The sequence below is a fragment of the Arvicola amphibius genome, chromosome 13 (assembly GCF_903992535.2).
Source record: "Arvicola amphibius chromosome 13, mArvAmp1.2, whole genome shotgun sequence".
Lineage (NCBI taxonomy): Eukaryota > Metazoa > Chordata > Mammalia > Rodentia > Cricetidae > Arvicola > Arvicola amphibius.
Genome location: NC_052059.1, coordinates 23,189,937 through 23,216,605, shown reverse-complemented (window position 1 = coordinate 23,216,605; position 26,669 = coordinate 23,189,937). Strand labels below are relative to the sequence as shown.

The 26,669-nt window shown below is 34.6% G+C and overlaps 1 protein-coding gene across 2 annotated transcripts in view; it reads right to left on the bottom strand.

Annotated features, from left to right (window-relative positions):
- Positions 1-11,870: 11,870 nt before the first annotated feature.
- The window catches only part of Klhl1 (kelch like family member 1), a 253,207-nt gene continuing 238,408 nt past the window's right edge, over positions 11,871-26,669 (bottom strand). For both annotated transcript variants that reach the window (XM_038310344.1, XM_038310345.1), the window contains 2 exons: positions 17,219-17,390; positions 11,871-11,930 (listed from right to left, as the gene is read on the bottom strand). In XM_038310344.1, coding sequence (XP_038166272.1) covers positions 11,871-11,930; positions 17,219-17,390 — 232 coding nt within the window. The remainder of the gene's footprint in view (positions 11,931-17,218; positions 17,391-26,669) is intronic.

Sequence of the window (26,669 nt, the reverse complement as noted above, 5' to 3'; positions counted from 1 at the left end):
CATCAGTCCCAGTCCAACTGGCCTTGGTGAGCTCCCATTAGATCAACCCTACCAGCTCAGTAGGTGGACGCACCCCTTGCGGTCCTGACTTCTTTGCTCATGATCTCCTTCCTTCTGCTCTTCATCTGGGCTTTCGGAGCTCAGTCCAGTGCTCCAATGTGGGTCTCTGTTTCTATCTCCATTTCTCGCCAGATGAAGGTTCTCTGGTGATATTCATCAGTGTGTCTATGGGAGAAGGCCAGTTCAGGTACCGTCTCCTCTGCTGCCCACAGATCTAGTTGGGGAAATCCCTTTGGACACCTGGGAACCAAGTCTCTTGTCAACCCTAAAATGACTCCCTAAGTTACGATATCTTCTTCCCTGCTCCCATATCCACCCTTCCTCCATCGCAACCATCATATTACCCCAAGCTCTCCCCAATCCTCCCCTTCTCCCTTCTCTCTCCCCATCTCCCCATCCCCCCAACCCACACCCACCCCCTGCTCCCAACTTTTGCCTGGCAATCTTGTCTACTTCCAATATCCAGGAGGGTAACTATATGTATTTCTTTGGGTTCACCTTCTTATTTAGCTTCTCTAGGATCATGAACTATAGGCTCAATGTCCTTTGTTTATGGCTAGAATCCACTTCTTGAGAAACAGAAGTGTACATTTGTCTCTCTTATTCATGACAGTTTTATTTTGATACTTCTTAGACCTAACTACAAATGAAATAGAACATACTGTGATGAAAATGACATTTAGATGATGCTACTCTGTGTGTGAAATAAGTAACGTTTGTTGAGAAGTGAAATATAGAAATAAAAATATTTTTGATACATTGACTGGGTACATCATTTGTTATATTCTGTAAAAGTACTGATTATCAATGATTTTAATTTTTGAAGAAGGATTACAATTACCAGTAATCTGAGACTGCTTACTTGACATATATTCCCTATTTTGTCCCCTGTCTCCCTCTGATATGCAAATACCTTTAATTATTATTGTGGTTATTATTTTAATATAAACATAAGTATATGATTATTCAATGTAATCTGTAGACCCTTTTTGGTTAGGGCAATTATACTTCTTGCACCAAATATATTCTAAGCTCCAGATACGAAAAAAAGCCACACATTTCTGTGTTAGTGATAATGTTAGAGTAGAGAAGGTGTGAGACACCCTTTTCCTGGAATTATGTTTGAAGATCTTCAGTGTTAATCATAAGAGTATACAAAGACAACCATAACTACTAAATACCTACATTCTAGCTCTTTACTCCATCATTAGAAAGAAAGGACACAGAGAGGAAGGACAGAAAGAAAGGGAGAAGAAGAAATTAACGTCATTGCTTTTTGTAACCAGTACATGTGTGGTGGCGGTGGATGTTGCATAGGAAAGATTTTTAAAACCTAAATGTTCAAGCTATTAAAAGATTATATCATACTTTAGCCAGAAGGGAAAAAATGAAGACAATGATCACCATCTTTTCATTAGCAGAGAAAAATGTAGAGCTCAATAAAAATCAAAAAAGAAAAAATATTTTCCCTAGTAGTTTTCAAAAGCAGAACATAGACACATAGATGCACAAACAGAACTTTATTTCTTCATGAATTGTGCAATTCATCTGAATTTTGTTGTCTTATTTATTGTTCAATTTTGTGTCCTTCCTATTTGCTACTGAAGGTTGCTTTATAAAGTCTATCAAATACACAATGTAATGAGTACTTCAGCTTCTTCTTTATTGCCCACCAGGAACAATGTTCAGGAGAATTCAGGGAAACAGCCTTTTATTACCTACTGTCATTTAAAGATAAACTGGGGTTTTGTTATTAGGCAGAATTGAATGTCTTTTTCAATCAGATATGGAGAAAATATAATTCTTGAGAGTAAATAACATTTAACTAAGAAAAGAATGTAGATACACTTAAATTACAATTCTCAAAGCAAAACAGTGACATCTTATATACACATAGAATAGAGATGTTGAAATTAAAGTCACAGTTAACTGGTATTTTAAAAAATAGTAAAGTAATATTTATTATACACTATACTCTAACTATTCAGGGCTATGTCTAATAAATGAATTATTTATGTTTATTCAGCATTCATTTTGTTTGTGCTGTTAATGGAATTGAGTACATTTCCCAGAGAGGCAATTGAACTTTTTTTTTTGGCTTTGGCGATCAAATTAACTAATTTTAGAGTGTTTTTAAAAGGAGAAATAAAAAATTTAAAAACAACAAAAAGAAACAAACAGAAAAATAATTTAAAGGAGTTTAATGAACAATTTATAAAAGTTACGTTTCTCTAATATTATTTAGATATGGAAGATTATGAGAGATGACATTGAATTCATTCAGATATTATGTTGTTAACAAATAGATTATCAGTAACTTTTTTATACTTTTTCTAACTTTTGTTCATTTTACATATTTACCAAAGCTCTCCCTCCTGTCCCTTTCCCCTTCTTCCCACTTCCAGTCCTCTCCTAAGAGAGGGTAATGCCTCCCATGAGGAGTCAACAAAACCTGGTATATCAATTTGAGGTAGGACCAAGCCTCTCCCACTGTATCACAGCTGAGCATGGCATTCCACCATAGGGAATGGGTTCAAAAAGGTAGTTCTTGCACCAGAGACAAATCCTGGTACCACTTCTAGGGTTCTAATAAAAATACCAAGCCACACAATTGTCACCCAAATCCAGAGGTCCTAGTTTAGTTTCAAGCAGGGCTCTCCAGCTGTCCCTCAGAGTCCTGGAGCTCCCATGAGCTTGGTTCAGCAATCTCTGTGAGTTCATCCATCACGATCTTGACCCCTTTGCTCATATTATTGCTTCTCTCTTTCTTCGACTGGACTACAGCAGCTAGGCCCAGTGCTTAGCTGTGGATTTCTGTATCTGATTTCATCAGTTACTGGATGAAGACAATTAGATTAGTCATCAGTCTGATTACAGGAGAAAGCCGGTTTAGACACCCTCTCCACTATATTGTCGTAACAATAATAAACTGCCAAAATTGGAAGAAAGAGGATGAATTATCAAAGCTATCCTGTTGGGTGGTTGTGGAGCACTCCTTTAATCCCAGCACTCAGGGAGGCAGTGACAAGCAGGTGTCTTGAGTTCAAGGCCAGCATGGTCTACAGAGTAAGTTCCAGGACAGTTAAAGCTACACAGAGAAATTCTGACTTGGAACAAAAAAGCTACCCTATTAAGAAAAATGTGTAAAATATATACACACACATATATACATATATCGTCATAACTGATAATTTGGCACTGGACGACCAAACTGCTCCTGCTTTCTTTAGTTGCCTATAGTTCATTACACATTACATAAGGTTGAGGCCCAATCATCTTTGCCATTTCCATTGGTAATGTTTTGCTCTGCTTTTATTTGGATAGTCATATCGGTGAGATTTTATGACTGTAACTTCTGACATTATAAGACACAATCTCACATAATACCCTTTTTTTCTGGCTCTTGCAGTATGTTTTCTCCCTTTTCTACAGTATTCCCTGAGCCCCAGATGCCGGAGTCTTTTGGAGAGGTATTTGCTGCTACTAGGATCCACAACTCTGCTTTTTGATTGGTTGTTTCGTTTTCCTAGTGTTCTCCATCAGTTGCAATGAGGAGTATCCTTGATACGTGCTACAGACTACAATTATCTGTATGTATACCAACAAATGCTTATAGAGTGTTGTCAGGGATCTTACTGGTTGTGTAAAGAGGTGATTGTTAATTCTCCAATAACCATGACTTCACTAGCCCTAAGTGGTTAGCTAAATTTCAAAGGTTTAGTACCAGGTGGTTTTAAGTCCAATTAGAGAGCTATTGGTTACTTGCAAGTTGTGGGGTGTGGAGGCTGAAAAATGTCAGCCCATTTGTACCTTTCCTGATAGAGAGTTTGGAGATAGGAAAGCATAGTTACATGTCCCAACACAAGGTGTAATTGCTTGGTTCTTTTGAAATTAAAATAGCTCATTTTAATTTAATTCCGTGCCATCCTGCCAGGTGGTCAGGATATACAAATAGACTTTTTTTTTAATTTAACCTTTTTTTTTTCAAATTCCTACTACCTCCCCTCCTCCCACTCCCTTCCCTCTCCCTCCACAGACCCTCCCACCCCACCCCCTCCAATCCTAAGAAAGGGCCATGCACCCCACCCTGTGTAAAGTCCCAGGCCCTTCCTACTACATCTAGGTTGAGCAAGGCTTACATCCATAGGGAATAGGATCCCAAGAAGCCGGTACATACAGTAGAGACAAATCCCAGTGTCACTATCAGTGACCCCACATTCTGCCCTAAATGTCAACCAACCTTCTTCAAAGGGGTTTGGTTGTTCCCATGCTCGTTCACTCCCAGTTCAATTGGAGTTGGTGAGATACCATTAGCTCAAACAAACTGTCTCAGTGGATGAACCCCTCACGGTCTTGAATTCCTTGCTCCTTTTTATAACTATGAGGTCACCTGAGAAAGGGTGGTCGTCAGCATATGTGATCAAGAGCACCTTTGCTACCTAGACAATAGAATGCTAATAATTGGATGTCTCAGAGTAATAAAGTGATTGACTAAGCGAGTTATCATTTCTATCATGTTAATAAAGTCTTTTGTTACCCCCCCCCCCCCCCGTTTATGTTGGGTATAAAAGTTGTAGGAAAATAAACATGAGTCAATTTCATGATTTCGGTCACTGAAATGCTCTCCAAATACTTTCTATGTTTTCTGTCTTATTAGTTTTGTGTATCTTCTCATTCTTTACTTATATTTCTAAAATTCCACTACCCTGGTAAGAAGCACTTTGTCAATGCCAGTCCTCGACAGTGGGACTCTACCATACCAGTATGTGTTTCATGCCATGCTGGTTGCTGATGGGTATTTTGATACTTGAAAATATTTATTTTTTGTGTGTTTGGATGCTTTACTACATGTGTATTATGTATGTCACATACTTGCAGTGGGACAACGGAGCCACATGAACTGGATTTACAGACTGCTATGAGGACTAAACCTAGGAATTCTGTAAAAAACAGCAAGTGTTATCCACAAGTAGATATCTGCGCATGTGTGCCATGAGGCCGAAAACCCTATGAAAATGCATTTTAATCACCTTAATTTCTTTAGAACATAGGGAAGTTTATTAAATCTGATGCCATATCAATTTAGCATTTGCTGAATGTAGGCAATCTCTGTTTAAATGTCTTTCATGTACTTGCTGCTTGTAACTGCTCTTGAATTTTGCACTTAATATGCAGATTTTTCTTTTGTGTGTATTTCTTGCAATTTTATTTTTGACTTTATTAACTATACCATAAAGACCCATGCAAATATTTATAAGCTCAAAACTTCATATTCTATTACTATCAATATTATTTGCATTATGAGACATTTCCCATTTTATAAGAAATCTAGCTGTTTTGACAAAGGCAGCTCATCATAGGGAGTGAGTCTACAGTTTTCACAGCATAGGATCATGAGAAATAGAGATTTATAGATCCTCAAGGAATTGAGATGTAATTTATACCTGTCCTCTAAGAAAAAGTCCTGAGCTCAAGAACAAAACAGACAAAACAGATGAAAAAAACTTTCTTATATTTTTTAAAATATTGTTAGCTATCAACATACTATAGTATTTCTTTATGAAATCCTTTTGCTTCTGTTTCATGGTCTACATCTATATTTTGTTTTAGTGTGTCTGTTTAAGGATTGTTCAAAAGTAATAAACATGTCTCCATGTAACATTCTTGTGAAATCAAAAGGATTTTTACAATAAAAATGTATCTAATAAACTTTATCAGTATGTTTTACTCTTTTTAAAGTTGAAGAAAACAAGTGGAAATGAGAAAGTCAGGATGGTCATATGAATAATGTAATGTTTCAAAATGTGTAAAATAAATACATGACATTCTCAATATTTAGTTACAGCATTAGTGAGGATAACTTTGAAAACACAGGGCAGTCTTGTGTCAAACTGTGGAAGTTAGCAGCCACACATCAAGATCCGATGGCTTGGGGTTTCAGGTGAGACCTCTATTCCTGGTCTCTAGGTGTCCATGTTTCCCTCACCATGCCCTTCCCCTATGCGCATTCACAATGACACTGGAAACAGAAATAAGCACTCTGGTTTCTTAGATAAGGATACTAATCTTGTTGATATTCTTTCTTCCATTATGATTTCATTTGATAGTAAGTCTCTCCTTAAATGCATCATCTCCACAGATAGTTATAATGGCTTTTAGGGGTTTGCTAATAATATTTGAAGGGATGCAGATTATTAGTATATAATCATTTACAGCACTGAACTCCAAAGAAAAAAGATTCTAGTAGCCAACATGTAGATCGTATGATTAAATCAATGACTTACATAGGCATTGAAATTACAGAAATTATTTATTAAAATTTGTTCTTCAATAAGATGAACCCAAAGGACAATTTCTTTGGACCACTTTATGAAGCAATGCTCGTATTATGGTTATCTTGGAATACTTTATTTATTATTTGTTTGTTTATATTTATTTGTGTGCGTGTAAAACAATTTCTATTTTGCTTAAACTCTTAGTTTTAGCCACTATATCTGTCTATATAAATACTTTGTTTAATGTAGTATAATCTTGTGTAGAAAAAGGAAATATTGTAGCAAATAAATTTGTCCTGTACAATATATGCTTCATGCCTTGCTTGGGTTTCTACTGCTGTGATAAAACACCATGACCAAAGGTAACTTGGGGATGACAGGGTTTATTTGGCTTATACTTTAACATTACAGATCGTCATCCAAGTATATCAGGGCAGGAAATCAAGAAGGGCAAGAACCTGCAGGCAGCAGTTGATGATGAAGCTACAGAGGAGTGCTGCTTACTGGCTTGTTTCACACCTGCTTTCTTATAGAAAGGAGTCCTATCAAACCAGGGGTGACACCACCCACAGTAGTCTGGACCCACCCACATCGATCACTAAATAGAAAAATGACCTATAATGCCTTCCTACAGCATGAGAAGATGGAGGCATTTTCTCAGTTTAGACCCTACTCTCAGATGAGCCTAGCGTGTATTGAGTCAGCATAAAACTAACCAGGATATGCTATATAAATTATACAGTGTATTAACTTTAAGATAATAGTTATCAATTTTCTTTGTATATAGAAGAATTTAACAATTATAAAACTATAAATTATAATACAAAAGTGTATTATCTGCACCAAGTAACAATTTAATTCTTTGAAATTTTATGGTGAATGGAGAAGTTTGTGAATTATTCTGATTGGCTAATTTAACAGCAATCATTTGGTAAACATCATGTGTATAAGTGCAGTTCATTACAAACAAAAAATATTTATGCAAAGTTATTGTTTCAGTATATCCCCTTACAAAAATTATCTATGCACACTGAGATGAGTAATTTGTCACTGGAAGATAATCATAACACAAAGAGCTCCCTTACTCCTCATATTAGAATTAACAGAAATGAGTTTTAATACTCTGCATCTAAGGGCTATTTAATAGAAAATTAATGTTCTTTATTTTAAGGCAACCATGAAAAATATTCAATCTGTGTACAAGGCATCCTCCATAGAAGCATTTTCCACAATGAAAAAATATTACAAAATATTCTCAGGGTGACAATAATACCTAGAAATCATTTTGTTTTGTTTTGAAATTAGTTTAGTTCTTTTACAGGAGACTAATCTTATTTGTCATATGCAGTAATGGGAAGTTACCTCTATAATTAACTGCAGGGAGAATAGAGGTTCTCCAAGAAACAAAGGGGCATATTAAAAACAACAGATACAGAGAATGGAGTAATAAAGGTGATATTGTCAATTTTATTGTCTCAATTCTTTGAAATCCCTATAACTTAACCAAAGGTTACAGCATACCAGTTCAAAAAATTACTAATGGCTCTATTAAGAGTATTGATAATTCAAAGTTAAATTTCAGTCTAGATTTTATCTCATCCTAATACTTTCATAATCTGTGAGTGTATATTCCAAGCTATCCTCTATTGTTCTCTTGTAGAAAATCAGATCTGGATGGCTGTTCTGTATGATACAAGCCAATATGACCAATATTGGCAGATGTTTGGAGGCAATGAAAAAGTTAGTTAAAAATGGCATCCCATACAAAGGCACTCATTTATAAATTGGGTGATAATTGTAGATTCAACTCCTTCCCATCTCCACAGAATGCACGTACAGATAGAAGCTCATGTGTTTAACATTCAGTGCTATTATATTTTTCAGGCAGTAAAAATTGCGTGAGGTGAAGACTGTGTAAGGGATGGTGGTTACAGGAAAGTACATTTGCTTTTTCCACTAAATTACTCTCTCTTGCCAGGAATCCAGGATCAAAAAAAAAAAGGGATCATTGACTGAATTCCCTGAAACAATGAGCTATAAAAATATTTTCCTCATTTACGTAGGTCTCTCTGTTATTTTGATCATTGTAATACAAAATTAACCAGTATCCAGTAATATGTGAATTCTAGCAAAGAAAAATCATCAATGTTAATTATAATAAAAAGCAGTTAAATATAGTTTAAAAGCAATAATATTGGACTTAGGAAAACATTTCAGCTATGACCTGTAAAGTTTGGGGATTGCTCTGATGGGTAATTGAGAAGTGGAAGATATGTGCATAGAAAAGCTGGGATTGGCTAGACCCTATGTTATAGAAGAAAAGACAACTTATAAACTCAGCCCTTGTTTTCAGTAGTTGCTGGATGAAGGTTCTATGGTGATATTTAAGATATTCGTCAGTCTGACTACAGGGCAGTCAATATTGGGCCACCACTTCTCTATTGCTTAGGGTCCTAGCTGGGGTCATCCTTGTGGATTCCTGGAAATTTCTCTAGAGCTAGGTTCTTGCTAACCCTATAATGGTTCCCTCAATCAAGATATCTCGTTCCTTCCTCAACTCTGTCCTTCCTCATTCTTGATTATTCCATTCCCTCAAGTCTCCTCACTCCTCTCCTTCTCCCCTTTTCTTCACCTTCTATGCTACCTTCTTGCCCAACCCCCATGCTCCCAGTTTTGTCAGGCATTCTTGTCTGTTTCCAATTTCCAGGTGGATCTATATATGCTTTCTTAGACCACATGAAAGCCTTAGACTGAGCTTAAGAGGGTCCATTTGAAGAGTTGGAGGAATAAGAATGTGAACAAAGAGGTCAAGACCATGACGAGTTTACCCACTGAAACTATTAGGAGCTCACCAACTCCAGCCTGACTGGGACGGACCAAGCATGGGACAAAACTGGTCTCTCTGAGTGTGGTTGACAGTTGCATAGCTGGAGCAGGTTGAGGGGCCACTCACAGTGACACCAGAATTTACCCATACTGCATGTACTGGCTTTTGAGAACCTATTCTCTTTGAATGGATGCCTTGCTTGGCATTGATATAGTGGGGGAGGTCCTTGGACCTTCCGCAAGGCAGTGTGCCTTGTCCTCTCTGAGGATTGGATGGGGTGATGTGGGACATTATATGGAAGGAATGTGGGGAGGAGGAGAGGGAATGGAAATTTGGATTGGTATGTATAGTAAAAAAGGATAATTCGATGTGTGTGTGTGTGTGTGTCCTTTTTTTGAGCGCACTGGATGAGAAGAAGGTGGGGATAATATAGAAGGTTGACTGACCAAATGGATATGTCCTGCCCTGATGAAAGAAGAACTGAGCTAGCTAATATCAATAGAGGAATTTCTAGAGAGGAACAATCTCAGGATGCAGCTAATCTTCAGGAGGAAGCTGTGGTTGGTAAATTCTGAAAACATTCCCAGCATCATTACATAGACAAGAAAAGTGTTTGCCGTTCTCCTGGACTTGACCTAAGTCTTAGGTGTTGGTGTCCTTGACATGGCTCTGCTTATGTCATGATGCTCAGTCATACAGGGTATACTCCATCTCCACACGGTCATAAAAATGGGTCTTAAACAAATTGTAATACATAATAGAACGAGTCACACACTCTGTATGACTATAGATATCTAAAAAAACCAAGAGAACTTTGGGGTGTTTTTAAACACATTCAGTTCATTTAATGTTTCTATAGATTTAAAAAAAACCCTATTTTGATCATAAAATTTTATCTTCAGAACATGAAAGATTAACAAGATCATTCCTTGTTTTTAAATTTTGTTTTTTTAGTATTTTGTTAGCAAAATATACAAAAATAAACTTTTTTGCTACTTGTATAAAATATATTCCATTTTTGTACATTATATATTAATTGCTTTCTAAAAGTCACTCTATGAAACATTAGATAAAATTATAATGGTGTGAAATTTTGGATGTGTCTATGGGTTTGATATCTTGGGGTTAGAGGTATATGTGAGTCATGGCATATAGAGGCCAGAGGACAAACTCAGCTCTCTTTCCTTGTATTATACCATGCTTGAGATAAGTCTCTTCCTGGTCATCAGTGCACAAGGCCAAATTAGTTGGTCTTGGGTCTTCTGGGGCTTCTTCCTTCTCTGTCTCATACTTGTATGTAGGAGTATGTGGATGACAGAGGCAAGATACAAGATCTACTTTTTAATGGGGCATGGGGATTTGACCTAAGACATCATACGAGTGTGGCAAGTACTCAACACACTGTGCCATCTGGCATGTTTCTACTACTAGGAAATAAATAATACATGGTGCCCACTCAAAAGTCATGACCTTGTATCAGATGAAGTAACAGAGAAAACGTAACTCACAAAAGGAGAGAAGATATTAATAAATTTTATGCAGGCAAACACACACATGGACAAACACCCACACCTATAATCCAATAACATTGTCAGTTTGTTTTACCTTTCCTAAAATACAAATGAAGAAAGACACACTGATAAAAGCAAATGCTCTATCTTTTATTAACTATTCTTATAATTTACATGATATATATTAATGATGTTACATAAAAGTTCTACACTTGGTTTTACAAACATTTGGTTTAAAATAATGTGCATATCAGTATAAGATGCTTGAACTGGGTAATGAGGGATCTGTTTTCAGTCATCCTTCTAGCAGTTATCATAATTATCCCAATTTAATGATTTGGAAACTTTTGTCTCAAAACTCTAAGTTTTGTTTTCAAGAACAAAGTTCTAAGAAACTTGAGCATGCAGGGGCTATATTAACATCCAGAAGAACTAGCATCCATGCTTATACTGAACTCTGCACAAGGCAAATGCCCAGAGCGGTATTGACTCTGTGGCTCGGAGTGTTGCCAATGCAAAGCGATGTGGAAAGCTTAGTGCGGTCTTTTGGGGTTGTCAGTTTCAGACTGAAGACACAGTTGCAATATAAGCCAGTCATTATCTTGGATACAATATGCAGCCTAGATTAGCAGGGCAGTTTGTTTTCTGAATGCAAGAGACAAACAGACATCTGTCTCTCTAATTGTTTTCGAAGCTGAGGAAAATAAGAAAGAAGCACATTTGTTCCAACAAAACATTCTGCTTTCTAGTATCATCACATCTGATTAGAAAACCATCAAACCAATCAGATGTTCCTAGATGAAGCATTATGACTTCTACTCTCGGCAGCTGGTTGGATGTCCTCACAGAGTATAAAAACAGGTGAGTGATCTGTCATTAAGGAACTCTCTATATTACAAATATGGGTCTCTTCTGATAAACCAAGCTTTGGTAACTCTAGTTATCATATGCTACAATACAGAACATTACCAGGTACCATTTCTGAACTAACTAACCCTTGGCCCCTTGTTGTGTCTGTGTTTTCTTCTTTTCTATAATTCTGTTTGATCTTCTGCTGCTTTTGGCTCCAGCAGGTAAATCTATAAATATCCTGTTCCTGAGGGGTTTTCATTTCAGGAAGTTCTTTCTCATTCTTACCATATGATATAAAATAGCCACAGTAGCAAAGCAAATTCTTCCAAACATTATACACATTAGTCAAGGTTGCTTGATGACAACCACACAGGCACCTGCTCTGCCGATATTCAAGGAAGCCATCTGTTAATAAAGGTGAAACAAAAGACACAGCTTACTGTCATAGGACTCTACGTAAGTTATGATATATTTTAAAATCATATCTATCTATCTATCTATCTATCTAATCTATCTATAAATCATAAGTAAATGTAGTTAGTTACATTACCCCATTACATCTAAAGAGAGTACAAGACAATGAAAGGACTGAAAATTCTACTGTTAAAGATGTAATTACTTTTATATTAAGTTGATAAAACATGCAATTACTCATACAAATTTTTAGCAAAAATACTAAAGTAAGATTTGAATGAAATAAATTTAAAATAGAAAAGTACATCAAAGATTACATTTGTTATGTTTCATGATAATAGTGGTAGTGCTGCAATCGCTTTAAAGTTATTTCCATAGATAACATATGGAAATAAATATAAATTCATCCTAGGCAGATACCTCATAAAAGTATATTAAATATTTTTCATGAATAGTACATAATTACTTAATTGATAAACCCTTTGCTAAATCTGTTTTGCAATATGATGCTCATTAAAATAAACATGTAGAGTTTTTAAAATAGTCCTGATTATAAAGTCTGTTAGGTATATATTAAAATAAAAGTTTCATAAACTGTCTGATAAAATGTCTCCTTTGGAGTTTTCATTTTATCTTGCATAACAATGGTTTATCTTTCTCCCAATAATTTTATGCTTTAAAAATCCAACAATTAAAATATAATTCTTATTTTTTAAAGCTATTCATGCTTGTTTTGTTTGTTTTATTATTTGAAGTTGTGTATTCTCCTTTTAAGGTCTGTGAAGTATTGTGTTGGAATTTTAATGGGGATTGGGTTGAATCTTTTGATTGCTTTTCATAGAAAGCCATTTTTACTATGTTAATCCTACTGATCCATTAGCATGGGCGATATATGTTCATCTCCCCATCGTGTCTGTAATTCCGATGGTCATCAGAAAGGCATGATCCAGCAACTGATGGGAGATGCAAAGACCCATAGACAAACACAAGCAGGAGCCAGGGAATCCCACAGAAGAGGGAGAGGAAGGAATATAGGAGCCAGAGGGGTCAAGGACAACAGGTCCACAGAATCAAATTAACAGGGTTCACAGGGCCTCACAGAGACTGATGCAACAATCACAGCTAAGGGGTCTGAGCTAAGACTTTTGCATAGATGTTGAGTAGGTTAGTTTTCCTGTGAGACTCCTAATAGTTGGAGGGGTAGGTTGATGGGTGTCTGAGAGTTTTACTTGCTTTTGAAACCCTTTTCCAACTGCTGAGGTTCCCTTGTCTAGCTTTGATAGGATTGTTTGTGCCTAGTTTTATTGTAATTTGTTATTACTTGTTTGTTTGGTGTCCCTGTATTGTTAGAGGACTGCTAGTTAGTTCCTGACCGCTTAGCCACAAAATAATCACACCGAAACTGTATTATTTAAATCACTGTTTGGCCCATTCGCTCTAGCTCTTATCAGCTAACTCTTACATCTTAATTTAACCCATATGCATTAATCCGTGCATCACCACAAGGTCGTAGCCTACCAGCAAAATTTCAGCACATCTGTCTCCAGCTGTTCAATAGCTGCTCCCTAAATCCTCCCTTTTTTCTCTCAGTATTCAGTTTAGTTTTCCCCACTTTGTTCTGTTCTAGCCTATCAGGCCAAGCCAGTTTCTTTATTAATTAACCAATAAAAGCAACACAGACAGAAGAACCTCCCACACCATCCCTGAAGGTATGCTGTTTTTGCTTCTTTTGGCGGGGGAAGACAAGCTTATCATGAGGGATGGGGATCTTGGATGACTGTGGAGGGAGAGAAAACTGTCATCAGGATGTAATGTATGAGAGAACAATAAAAACGAAAGTTAAAAATCCTTCATTATATATTCTCTTAAAGAGAAGGATCTCTTGCAGGCTTTCTGGTCATATATAATGTACTACCTGTTTATCTCCCAAACAATGTTTTTACAATTTATTTTTTGCTCAATGAAACTTGGCATGAGTTATAACTCCAGCTCTTACATATGCTGATTTTTAAAAAAGCTAAATAATTCCTGAATATTTATCTGCTTAACTTATTTTCTCTTTTTAGACCACATTCAACATTACATTTAGAGCCTAAAGTTTTTTATGTAGTCCATGTAGGCTATATCACAGTGATGAGTATTTCCTATGCCAAATATATTATGATTATGCTTTAAACACTTCATATTTTTGAGATCAAGTGATGTGGAATGTTCTTTTGCATGCTGTGATTATGTTTTATTACCACTGGTTAATAAAGAAGCTGATTTGGCTTATGTCAGAGGAGAATAGAGTTAGGTAGGAAATCCAAACAAAGATAGAGATATAAAGAAGGTGGAATCAGAGAGACGCCAGCAGATTCAGGATAAGCAAGATGTTAAGTCACAAGACAAATTATGGTAAAATACAGAATAATATAAATGGGTTAATTTGTAGGAACTAGTAAATAATAAGCCTGAGCTACTAAGCCAAACAGTTTATAATTAATATTTAACCCTCAAAGAGGATATTTGTGAACTGATGGGCAGAAAAGAAACCTCCACTTAAAATCTTTAAAACAGTGAAACAAGATTATATTTTGTTATTTGAACTAACTTAATTCATATATCGTAAAAACTCCTCTTGCTATTTTCTCAATCATTATAAATTTGGTTTTGGTGACCAGAAAAGACTGGTCACAGATTTTATTAGTACAGTCGAGCAAGGGTTTATTTGCCGTACCAGGATTCTTAGTTACTCTTCAACAATTCATCTTTATAAATTAGGTCCATATAAATTTCACTCTAGCGTGAGAGAATAGTGATAATACTCAACTGATGTATGTAACAAACATCTACACATGCCATACGGCATAAACATTCCACACAGTAGTGGCAGTAAGAAGACAATGTGCTTTTACCTAGGTCAGAGATAAATGGTAAATTTACTTTGTTGCTTGAAACACATATTTTCTATCCTAGTGCACAGGTTGAGCTCAATATTAAATGGCCCAGTAAAATTCACTAACCTACATATGTGCCAATATGAGTATACCTTACTCATAAAACAAATGATGACTCGGTTATGACAATTTTATAATTTTAACGTAACACAGTTTTTAAAAATGTATGTATTCTTGGATATTTACAAAGATCATAGATTTTGCTTATTTATTCTAAGGACTTTCCCTTTGTGGGGGGCAAGTCAACAGATTTCACGCACTTTAATGTGTAAATGGAGCAAAAGTGGCCAGCCTCATTGCACAAACGTAGACTGGAATAGTGAAAGTTTCCAGAAGGTGTTTTATTTCATATATGAAAATTTATTTGTATGTGTCTGGAGGTTTCTCCTGATAGGAACTAAAAAGTCTTAAAAGTCTAAGAGATGAAAAGATATAACAGCAAAATGTTTAATTTGGTATTTTTCTTTTGTATTTATGAATTGTACCAGATATAAAAGTAAAATATTTAATTTAATAGTTTTAAAATTTAAATTTACTATAGTAAAACAAAAATGTAATGAAACTAAACTTCTGCTTGTAAACTACTATGTGATCCAAAGATTTAAAAAAATGATGGAGTCTTCAGGAGACTTTTACCTGTTTTTAGCACCGACATTGTTTTGATTTCCATTTTAATAGAATGATGAGCACAATGATACTTTATGATAAATATTTAATGAGATATTACTTTATATTTTTATGCAACTGTATATTCCATGTACCTAATGTTCCTTTTTTATTGGCATTGTGTCTAAACTTCATACCACGCAAGTGGGACTTTTTCCTAACAAATAAAGTGTACTGCATTCACACTATAACTGCTGTGGAAACACTAGGGACTTAGTAAAGTGAAGCATCCAAATATAATATCCTGGAGCATTTTAGTGAAATAATATATAAAAAATTCATTCCTGCTTTCTTTTATAGGCAATGCTGTTTGGGAAAATAATCCTTTTGAAACTGGAGTAAAAAGTGGAATGTCAAAGAATTCAGTTCTAACACTTCTCCCTCCCTCACCCTCCAGCAATATCTTTCCTTTGCTCCTCTAAGTCAGGCAAATATATGGTTTTGTTTCTGGAGAAGGAATTATTCACAATGAAGGTGTCTTACCCAACAATTGAACTTAGATGCTAATCTAACTGAATGAGGCTGCTGAGATGAAAACATTACTAAGGATGGATTATTAATGAAGATATATGCAAATACCATCAGTGTATAATTATTAAAATTTTCAGATAAAGTTTATTTGTAGGAAACAAAGCAGAACTGTCAATTATTAAATCATATAAGATTAAAGCATATAAATTGTGTGTACCATTAGTTTCAACACAATAAAGGTTTTGAATTTCACTGTGCTCATCAATGGCAACTTTATTATTAAGATAATATCTTGCTGTTATATTTTTAACTAAAGAAAGAGGTAGGAAAATAAAAGAAAGTATACAATAACTGAATTTAAAGGAACACATCTGAGGATGTTTCCTTCTGTCTCTTGTAAGCAAGACCACCACAGCTATATAGTTCGGGATGCTTTCTACTTTAAAGAGGTTGCTCTGTAGTTTTCTTGTTTCCTGCTCTATTCCCATAGGTGGAGCTTTTCAAAGAGAACGGGACTTGTTTCATTCTATTCTGATCCTGACTATGTAGCTCCAGTGAATATTCAAAAATAATCATTCACTCAAGAGGAGTCAATCATTTCTCTTCAACTTGCCAGGCAATGGAGATTTCTATCTGATGAACACCAGGAAATTTGGATCCTTTTCTTTTTATTTTGTAAAATTAACTGGAGACATATATTTACTCTGTTTTCTGCTTTTGACATTGAGATTATTGCTTATTAATTCTTACATCTTTACCAAGTGGATAATCTCAACACAGAGCGATAATGCACATAGGAAAACAATACTGTCAGGAAAGACAAATTCTGCAACCTCTGTGTTCTTGCTGCAGACATTTTTAAAATCAAGTATCCTATAATAGCTTCATTTACAAATATATTATTCTTTCAATTTTTAGTTTTGGTCACTAAATCCCTTGTGCTCCTTATATTGATTTATTAAAGAGCACCTTGAAAGAAGAATATATTTTAGGAACCACACATATTATAGTATTACATGAATGAAAAAAATAATATACAGAATTATTCATTTCTTGCATCTTTCACAATGTATGACTAAATTAGTCACTTTGAGGTGAGGTGGTTCTACAAGATAGATTACAATTAGGATAGTCATTCTCCATAAGGTGTAATTTAAATAAATTCTGTTCCACTTCCAGTAACTATGGCCATAATAATGTTACCTGTGTCCACTCATTAGTTTGTGGATCATAGGATTCCATGGTGTTGAGGTATGTTTGCCCATCATAGCCACCAACAGCATATAGTCTGTCTCCAAGGAGACAGACACCAACAGCATCTCTAGGCATGCTCAGGGGAGCCACCATAGTCCATGTGTCTGTTTTTGGATCATACCTAAAATTCAAGGACAGTAAAATAAAAATTGTAATCATACTCAAATTTTATTCTAGGAATGATAACTTTTAAAAGTATAAACTGAAAAATAAAATTGAGAAATTTTGGTCCCAAGGTCAAAATTTTGACGGATTAATGTTCTGAAACTTTTAGTCATAATAATGGTCATTTTAATTTTTTAGGTACTTACAAACCATAACTGCACCTTTAAATTGATTAAAAATTCATTTGGTAAAATAAATAACATTGTTTTCAAGATGAATATTTGTATGCATATATCAATATTTTCCATCGTAATTGAACTTTTGTGCAAAATTTAAATGGGGTAATATTTAATGAAGCCAAAGGAATGGCTTAAGACTGGGGAGACCTCAATTTCATCAATCAGCAGATATACTTATTTGAAATGGGAAATTTACTTCAAGTTTTCTATAAAAGAAATAGGCATTTATGTTCCAAAATTCTATAGGTAATCTTGTTGTGGCACATACATGTTATCCCAGCATTTGAGAAGAGGTAAGAGGATCAGGAGTTAGATGGATAATTTCATCCATGTACAAAGATTGAGAACAGCCTGAAAAAATACATGAAATATGGTTCTAAAAAAGAAAATAAAAACAACTTTAAAAATAGATAATTTAAAAAAATGTAGCTGACTTTATGAAGCTGAATATTATGTTTGACAAAGGGGAAAGTGAGCTGTAGGCCAGAGTGGATGATACATATGCAAACATGTAAAAATAACATTAATATAAATTTATTAAGAACCTAGCTCAATAAGTAGACAGACACAACCCAAAAGATCAGAACAAAGGAATTTGATAGAGCAGTGAGCAATATGTCTAAAAAATCTGTATTTTAAAACTAAGGAAATAGTTCCAAGTGAATGAGAACAAAAGGTACTGAGAAAGGGTGGTGGAAAAGGATCAATGTGCCATGAAAGGAGGGAAAGGCTCCTAGAAGATGAGGACACATTACAGGACAGGAAGAATGGAAGTAGGGAGAGAGAAACAAAAAAAGATTTTAAAATGACTTGTCTCATTTTTAATGTAATAAACTAAAATTTAAAAAATGTTACACACTTAAGAATGGAGGCTTTCTTACTTGGATATCAATTCAGACAGACCAAAAATTATGAGAAATTTGGACCTTTGGTACTTTGTTTGATAATTATTTAGCTCTGCACAGTGATTTTTTTCCTAATACTATCTGCAGCAGAGAGGTTGGTCATAACTTATAAAAACAGAAAAAACAAGGAAATCAAAAAAATAGCTTAATGTCTGCAGCTACATGCACAAATAATTCTATATTTCAAAAATTTCTTAAGAGTAATTTTAACATTTTGTTGTCTTCTCGAAAACCTTTTTTTTTTTTTTTTTTGGTTTGGGGTTGTTTGGAAAAGAAAATATCATTTCAAATATATATTAATACTCTATTTTTTCAATGTCAAAACAAATGTTGTTAATATTTAACTGAATGCACTACAAGAGGTAAAAAGAAAGAGACTGTGGCAAAGCTTTGGTTTTGCATTTGCTCTGTCTACTTCTCCTGAATGTTACCTTGGCTTCCTAGTCAGAGTGCCAGCTCTCTAGCTGAGTCTCTATTAAACTTTACAGCCTTCGGTCAAGTGACGTGCCAGTACATAGTGGATAATATTGGCTGTAAAATGAAAACTCGCTAGAAGCATGTAATAGTCACAGAATATGAGTTCATTTCACTTTGAAAATTTACATTGCGCTTTTGAGGCAGCATTAAATTGTCAAGCTTCATTGCCAGTCCCACAAATAAATGACACAGTTTAGGTTAAAACTATCTATGGAAAATTTGTTTAAAATATCAAACTACTAACAAATATAAATGAGATGATCTATTGACTCAAATTTTAAGGGAAATTCTAGACAGAGAAATTTAAACCTTGAAACATTTGCAGCCTAATATATATATACCAGAAAAAGAAGAAAATGAGAAAGAAAACGGAGAGCAGGAAACAAACCAAAGATCAGCAGAACCACATTCTCTCCCTAGAAACCCACTAGCGACGCCAGCAAGGGAATCAAGTAGAGAGTCTTCATTCCTTTTCCCATCCTTAATTTCAGTTGGTCAGGCTCTTCCATGCCCTTTAGCAGATGACATGAGGGGCCTATCTTCCTTTCCCTTCCTCCATTCCATGGGGATGACAGCCCCAGGTTAATCCCATCTGTGGATTGCTCAGCCCACTACTCTCTAACAGATTCCCATTCCAAAATGTCAGCTCTCAATATCTAGGCACAGATTCTAAGTGGGATTCACAGTATTGTTCATAGAAACCACAACATGGAAAACAACGCCTCAAAAAAAAAAAAGATGAGAAATCAACACCTAGAATTATAATCACCCTGGACCCAGATGCCTACATCTAGATGCCAGTAAAAAAACACAATCAAAAACAAATAAAAGATGCCTCCAGTAGAGCCTAGCAACAATATTGCTTTTGGTTTTGAGAAATGCAACAGAGATAAAGCACAAGAAAGATCTTTAAAATAGTAATTATAAAAATGTTCAAAGGCCTTAAACAGGAAATGAATAAATCCATGAATGAAATCAATGAAACCATAAACAGAGGAGTGGAATGAAAAAAAAAGTTCAATATATTAAAGTGGGAATGAAATCACTGTAACCCTTTGAACTGAAGTATAACTTGAAAAGTAAGAACTGGAACAGGAACGTCAGAGACAAGCCTCACCAACAGAGTACAAGTTATGGAGATGGGATGGGGTAGGGGGACTAAGTCAGGACCGTGAGGGGTGCGTGTACCCATTGAGACGGTGGGACAGATCTAACGGGAGACCACCAAGTCCAGTTGGAATGGGACTGATGGAACAGGGGACCAAACCGGACTCTCTGAATGTGGCTGACGGTGGAGGAGGACTGAGAAACCAAGGACAACGGCAATGAACATGAACTCTACAGCATGGACAGGCTCTGTGTGAGCCTTGTCATTATGGTTGCTCACCTTCCTGGACCTGGGGGAGTGGGGAGGACCTTGGACTTAACACAGTGAAGGGAACCCTGATGGCTCTCTGGCCTGGAGAGGGAGGGAGTGGGAGTATGGGTGGAAGGGAGGGGAGGGAAGGGGGAGGAGGAGGTGAGGAGATGGAACTTTTTAATAAAAAAAGAAAAAAAAAAACCAAAAAACAAAACAAAACAAAAAAACTCACTTAAAATTTAAAAAAAAGAAACGAAATGCATACATCAGCCAGAGAAAATGTTAAATATTAAAAATTCTAGGCAAAACATTCAAGAAAATGGGACACATGGAAAATAGTATCTATGGATAAAATGCATGAAGTAAGGAAAAGAATCTTAAGTCAAAGTCACAGAAATTATTGTCAAAAAAAAGTCATAGAAAAACCCCTAACCTAAAGAATGTATAAGAAACATACAGAACACGAAATAGATAAAATCAGAAAACAAATTTCTAATGACACATAACAATCAAAGCACTAAACTTAAGGAACAAAGAACATATTACTGCATCTAAGAGACACATCTTAACACCAAGGATAGATATTACCTATGGGTAAAAGGATGGAAAAAGATATTCCAAACATTGAAACTAAAACACAAGTTGATGTAGCCATTATACTTTGAATATACTTTGAACTAAGCCTAATCAGAAGAGATAGAGAAGGACACCACATCCTCATCAAGGGAAAAATCCACCAAGAGATCATTGCAATTCACAAACTCTATGTACGTAGCAACCAGGCAACCATGAACATAAAAGAGACAGCATTACAGCTTAAATCATATATTGGCCCTCAAAAATGGATAGTGAGAAACTTCAATATCCTATTCTTACCAATAGACATGTCATCCAGACAAAAACTAAACAGAGAAATGCCCATTCTACTAAAAGCAATCTACAGATTCAGTACAATCCCCTTATAAATTCCAACTCAAAATTTCAGATATTAAAGTAACTATGTTATTCTTTTATACCATAGAAAAAACATGGAAACAGAAAAAATACAAGATAACTAACACAATAATACAATCTTGAATAATTAAAGAACTGTTGGAGGTATCACCATCTCAGACCTCAAATTGTTCTACATATTAGTAAAAACAGTATGGGAATGGTACAAAACCAAACATTTTGATCAGTGGAATCAAATTAAAGACCTATAAGCAAGTCCATATATGTATTTTTTATAAAGAACTCAGAAATATACACTGGGAAAAAGACAACTTTCAACAAATGTTGATGGTATAACTGTGTGGTTGTATTTAGAAGTATCCAAATAGACCCCTACTCATCACCCAACACAAAAGTCTAGTCCAGACGGGTCAAAAACCTCAACATAAACCAGATAGCCTAAGCCTGGTAGAAGAGAATAGAAGAGAAAATGAGAATATTTTTAAACTCATTGAAGATTTAGATATTGTGTGTGTGTGTGTGTGTGTGTGTATAATTTAGACAGAATATTTATCTAAATCATCAAATAATGGGAATAGAAAATTCTAACAAGATATCTCTTAATGTCCAAATGGAATATATGTGTAAAAAAAGAGTTCAAGTTAGAAGTAAATACAATATATTTGAATATTTTTTCATAAATTTAATGACTAAGATAAACAATTAGGCTGTTTTAAAAGAAACAGTTTTAGTTATTTTCTATTATATATGAATGTCTGCTAGATAAGCATATATAAGGATGCTCATGTTAAAGAGAGTGCATGAGTTGAAATATATGAAATATATTGCTAATTGATATTATATAGCCTATATCAATATCTTTTTCCCACCATCAGTGTAATAAAACTGTGATTTACTATACATCCTGTTCATCAGCATGCAATGTATTTTTAGACAAGATGATTTTAGCCCTCCTTGTGATGAGTGGAAGTAGCAGTGATGTTTATGTTATTTTTAAACTTTATCTACTATGTCCCATTATTTTCTAATCTCAGTTCTCTGCTTTACTTAGAAATTTACTTTGAAATTTCTACTCTGAATTTCAGGCTACCTGGGAACTCAAAAACTTGTGTAGATCTCAAGTTGGCTCCATAATGATAGCAAATATTATACTTTATTTTCCCAAGTGTTACTATTTCAAGCATGAATGTCTGTGCATGCCTAATGAATTCATTGATAATATTTTTCTTGCATTTGTAAAAGTCACAAATGCTTGAAAGTCGACGATAAAGAAAATAGGTTTCAACTTCAATTCATAACTTGTATTATTGCTTTTTATATTAAATACTACACGGCTAAATTTGATGACCACATTTGAATAATTTTATCTTGGCATAGGTTCTAGTTTATTGCAGTCTCTCTGAAAGATTCAGAAAAAGCACCAACCAGAGAGAAACCAGCAAATCTAAAAGCTCTTTCACACTTTTCAAAGGAGTTCTGTGGCAGAATTTAAAATCTACTAGAACTATTTTCAGCCAAAGAAACCCAGAGAGTGTCCAGGATATTTTTGAGATTGGTGAACCATATTCTCAAAAGGATGCTCCTAGATTTTTGCTTCAGTGTATCTAGCAAATAATTCCAAGAAATGTCCTTTTCTTTCTAAGCTACTCTTGAAAATCCACTAAGACATAGCTATATAACTTTCACTTAATGTTTGAACAATTATTTAAACTTTGTTACTATCTATCTCAGGAAAAACTTTGTATATTGAATTAATATCTTTATTATATGACCATCATTAATATTAAGGCAAAGGTAATGAAAATAGACAATCACATACAAATATAAAATTTATTAAATAGTATAAATCTATCAATAGATATATCTTAACAATAATAATCTATTCTCATTGTATCCTTCCATTATTTACTTATCAACATAACTAACATTTATATAGATGTATGTTTCTTTATATTATTTATTAATTTATTTATTTTATAGCTATTTATAAATTACACTAAGATACACATCCTTGAAAGGAACATTGGGCTCATTTTCCTTAGAGTTAAATAGATTAAAAAAAAGTTAGCTGAATATTTAGTTTGTGCTTGGAATTGTATCAAGGGTACATATATTAAGATAAAGTTTTAATTTTGGACATTGCCAACAAACATAACCATGTTTAGTGGAATGGCTGATGAAAAAATAATTGCAAATATAGTAACAATGACTCTTATAAAGCAAACTAACCACCATTTTTTTCAGAACAAATCTACTTTATGGAAACATTCTTCTTACTACCATAAGGAAAGCATTTTGAAGCAAAAAGATGAATTTTATATTGGACAGTTTAGGAAGTCTCCATTAATCTTTCTGTCCATTTTGTGTTTCTAGCAGAGATGTTTACTAGAATGTAGAGAGAGAAGAAATATGGTCCTTATCTATGATTAACCAGAGATGCTAATGATGCTTTTGAGACCATTTTCTGTTTCACTTTTGTTTGATGTTAGAGCTTCAGTTACTTAGCTGCCTGTTTCTTACTAATATATGGTAAATTATGAATAACACAGTTGAAAATATAAGCAGTGAGGAGAGGGTAATGATTAATGGAATTCGGGGAGAGACAGCTAATAGTAAAGGCCATTTGAGGGGTAGTGTGAAAACCTAATAGAGTAGAGGCTTTATAAATTGCAAGTATACATAAAGGCTATCTAAATTAAATCACCAAATATTGGGGAGAGACAGTCTCCCACTGGCTATCTCTTGTTAGCAAATGAAGATTGTAGTACCTGGTATGGTTTATGTCTAGTTAAGTTCTTGGCCAAATGGATACTATTGGATTCCACAAGCAAGACAGACTCTTGCAAAGGTACAGGTTGCACTACACAAATTGAAAAAAAAAAACGCTCTATTTCTGAAGCCAACAACTACAACAACTCATAGTACATGAATGAATAGCTTTGATTCCTATCATCTAGTCTCTTTGGTTAAGGAAGGTACTCTGCAGGCCACCTAAAGTTAAATATGAATATCAAGCCAGCCACAAACCCCTTCTCCACAATGGTATACTACCTGCTATATATGCCAGGGAAAAGATATCACAAAGCTTGTGGGAGTAATCAACCAATAACTAATTATTTTTAAGCTCCATCATTCCACCAGAGGGTACCTATACCCAACACTGATGGTGTGAGCAAGAATCTGAGATTAGATAGCTCAGTGACCTAGGACAAAAATCAAATAAAAATGGTCTTTGAAAAAGAGAAAAAAATAGTCAAGTGACTCTTTAGGACATTCTTCTATTACCATTCAACAGTGCCTTGTTCAATCACCATCAAAGAATCTTATTTTTGCAAGAGATGGGAACAAGTGCAGTTATCCACAGCCAGATAGTGTGCAGAGAGTGTAAGACTTTGGAACAATCAAGCCTAAATAGGGTGTCTCCACCAAATCTCTCCTCTCAGAGCTTAGGGAACCCAGAGAAGAAGAGGCAGCAAGAGCATGAGAGCCTGAGAAAATGGAGGACTCTGGGGAAACAAGGTCCTCTAAAGCAACATGAGCAATGCTCACATGAACTCAAAGAGATTGAGGGAGCATGCACAGGGCTCATAGTGGTCTCTGCCAGGTCCTCTGCATAAATATTAGGGCTTGCAGTTTAGTGTTTTTATGTGATGGATGAGTCTTCCATTCAGTGGGTCTCTATTTTTTGTGTCTTTCCTTGGGCCTTTTCTTCCCATTTGTTTTGTCTAATTTGAACGTGCTAGTTTTTGTTTTATCTTATACCTTATTTTATTATTATTGCTTAGAATTTTTTTAATTTTCTAATGAGAGATGGAAAGGGAGAGGGGATAGATGGTAGGTAATTTGGTAAGGAATTTGGAGCAGTAGATGGAGAGGGAAATTGTAATCAGGATTATTTATAAGGAAAAAAAACTGTTGGGGGTAGTGGTTCACAGCAATGCAGAAGCAGGCGGATCACTATGAGCTGGAGGCCAGTCAAGTAAAAAAAAAGGAAAAAAATCTATTTTTAATAAAAGGGAAAAAATAAAAATGTTCAGTGTCCATTTGTTAAGGGTAGTGGATGAGCTCTAACACTCAATGAGCTATAAGACGTAGATAGAATAGATGGATTTAACAGTAGCTGTTTTATTTGATTTTAAAAGCACACAAAAGGATAATACTATTATCTTTAGGTTAACGATATTATGGTGAAGTTCATTTTCAAGTCTTATTAATGTTGTAATCTTGTTACAATTGTATGAATTTTTTTAAAAAATGATTCCATTCTCCATGCTTATTATATTTATTACCATACCACCTATCTGTATATAGTAAAAATACAAACAATCCAAAATTAAACATACACAAAGTACTATTTATATATAAACAAGTATAGGAAAAACTTAATCTTCTTAAAAATAGTATCTTATATTCTTAAACTCTCTGAAAATTTTGTAGTGAATTTTGTCAGTGATGATCACTTATTAGAGTGAAGTTTTCTTATAAAACAAACATTTATGTTTGCCACACTGTACTTAACTCACCTTTTCTCATTCCCTGCCTTTCTGGCTTTTCTGAGGTGCAGGTCTTCTTTATGTTTAATATGAACAATTATAATAAGTTTTAAATAACTTAATACCATCATTGCATAATAATTTTGTGTCTCTGTAAGTTAACATATTGGTAAATATGATATGTGTGTGTGTATGTGTGTATATATATATATATATATATATATATATATATCACAGCATTAGACACCAAAATATTAGAAACATCTAAAAATCTTTGATTATAGTAATATACTAATACACTATTCACATTACATGTAGAAAATAGTTTTCAGAGACATCTTTATATATCTTGATTTAAAATCATCAGTATGAAATTATGCTTTCCAATATGCAAAAGTGCTTTGATTCTGACAGCTGGTGAGAAGTTGTCTAAGAAACATGATAATGTTGTGTGCCTCTCCATTACATAAGCTGTGCATAGCCACTGAATGACTATAACTGAAAAGAGCTTTGAGTATTTTAATCCAATTTTACATGGTAAAATTATTCCAAGACTAAATAATTTATAATTGTGAGAACAAATATCACTTCAATATATTATAGAGTAAATGAGATGGAATTCTTGCAGGAAATATCATTCCTTTAGCATCATTTACCTAAAGACTGCAAGATAAAAGAAGCAGCCTCATCATATGCAATAATTCCTTCATTTCCCAAATATTCACTGGTAGAAGATAATGTCTGTGAGTTCTTTAATAATTTTAAAACAAATTGTAGTCTGAATGTTTACAAAATAATTTCATTTATTGGATTACTGAGCACTTCATTGTAACACAAGTAGATTTTTCATTTCAGTAGATTAGAGAA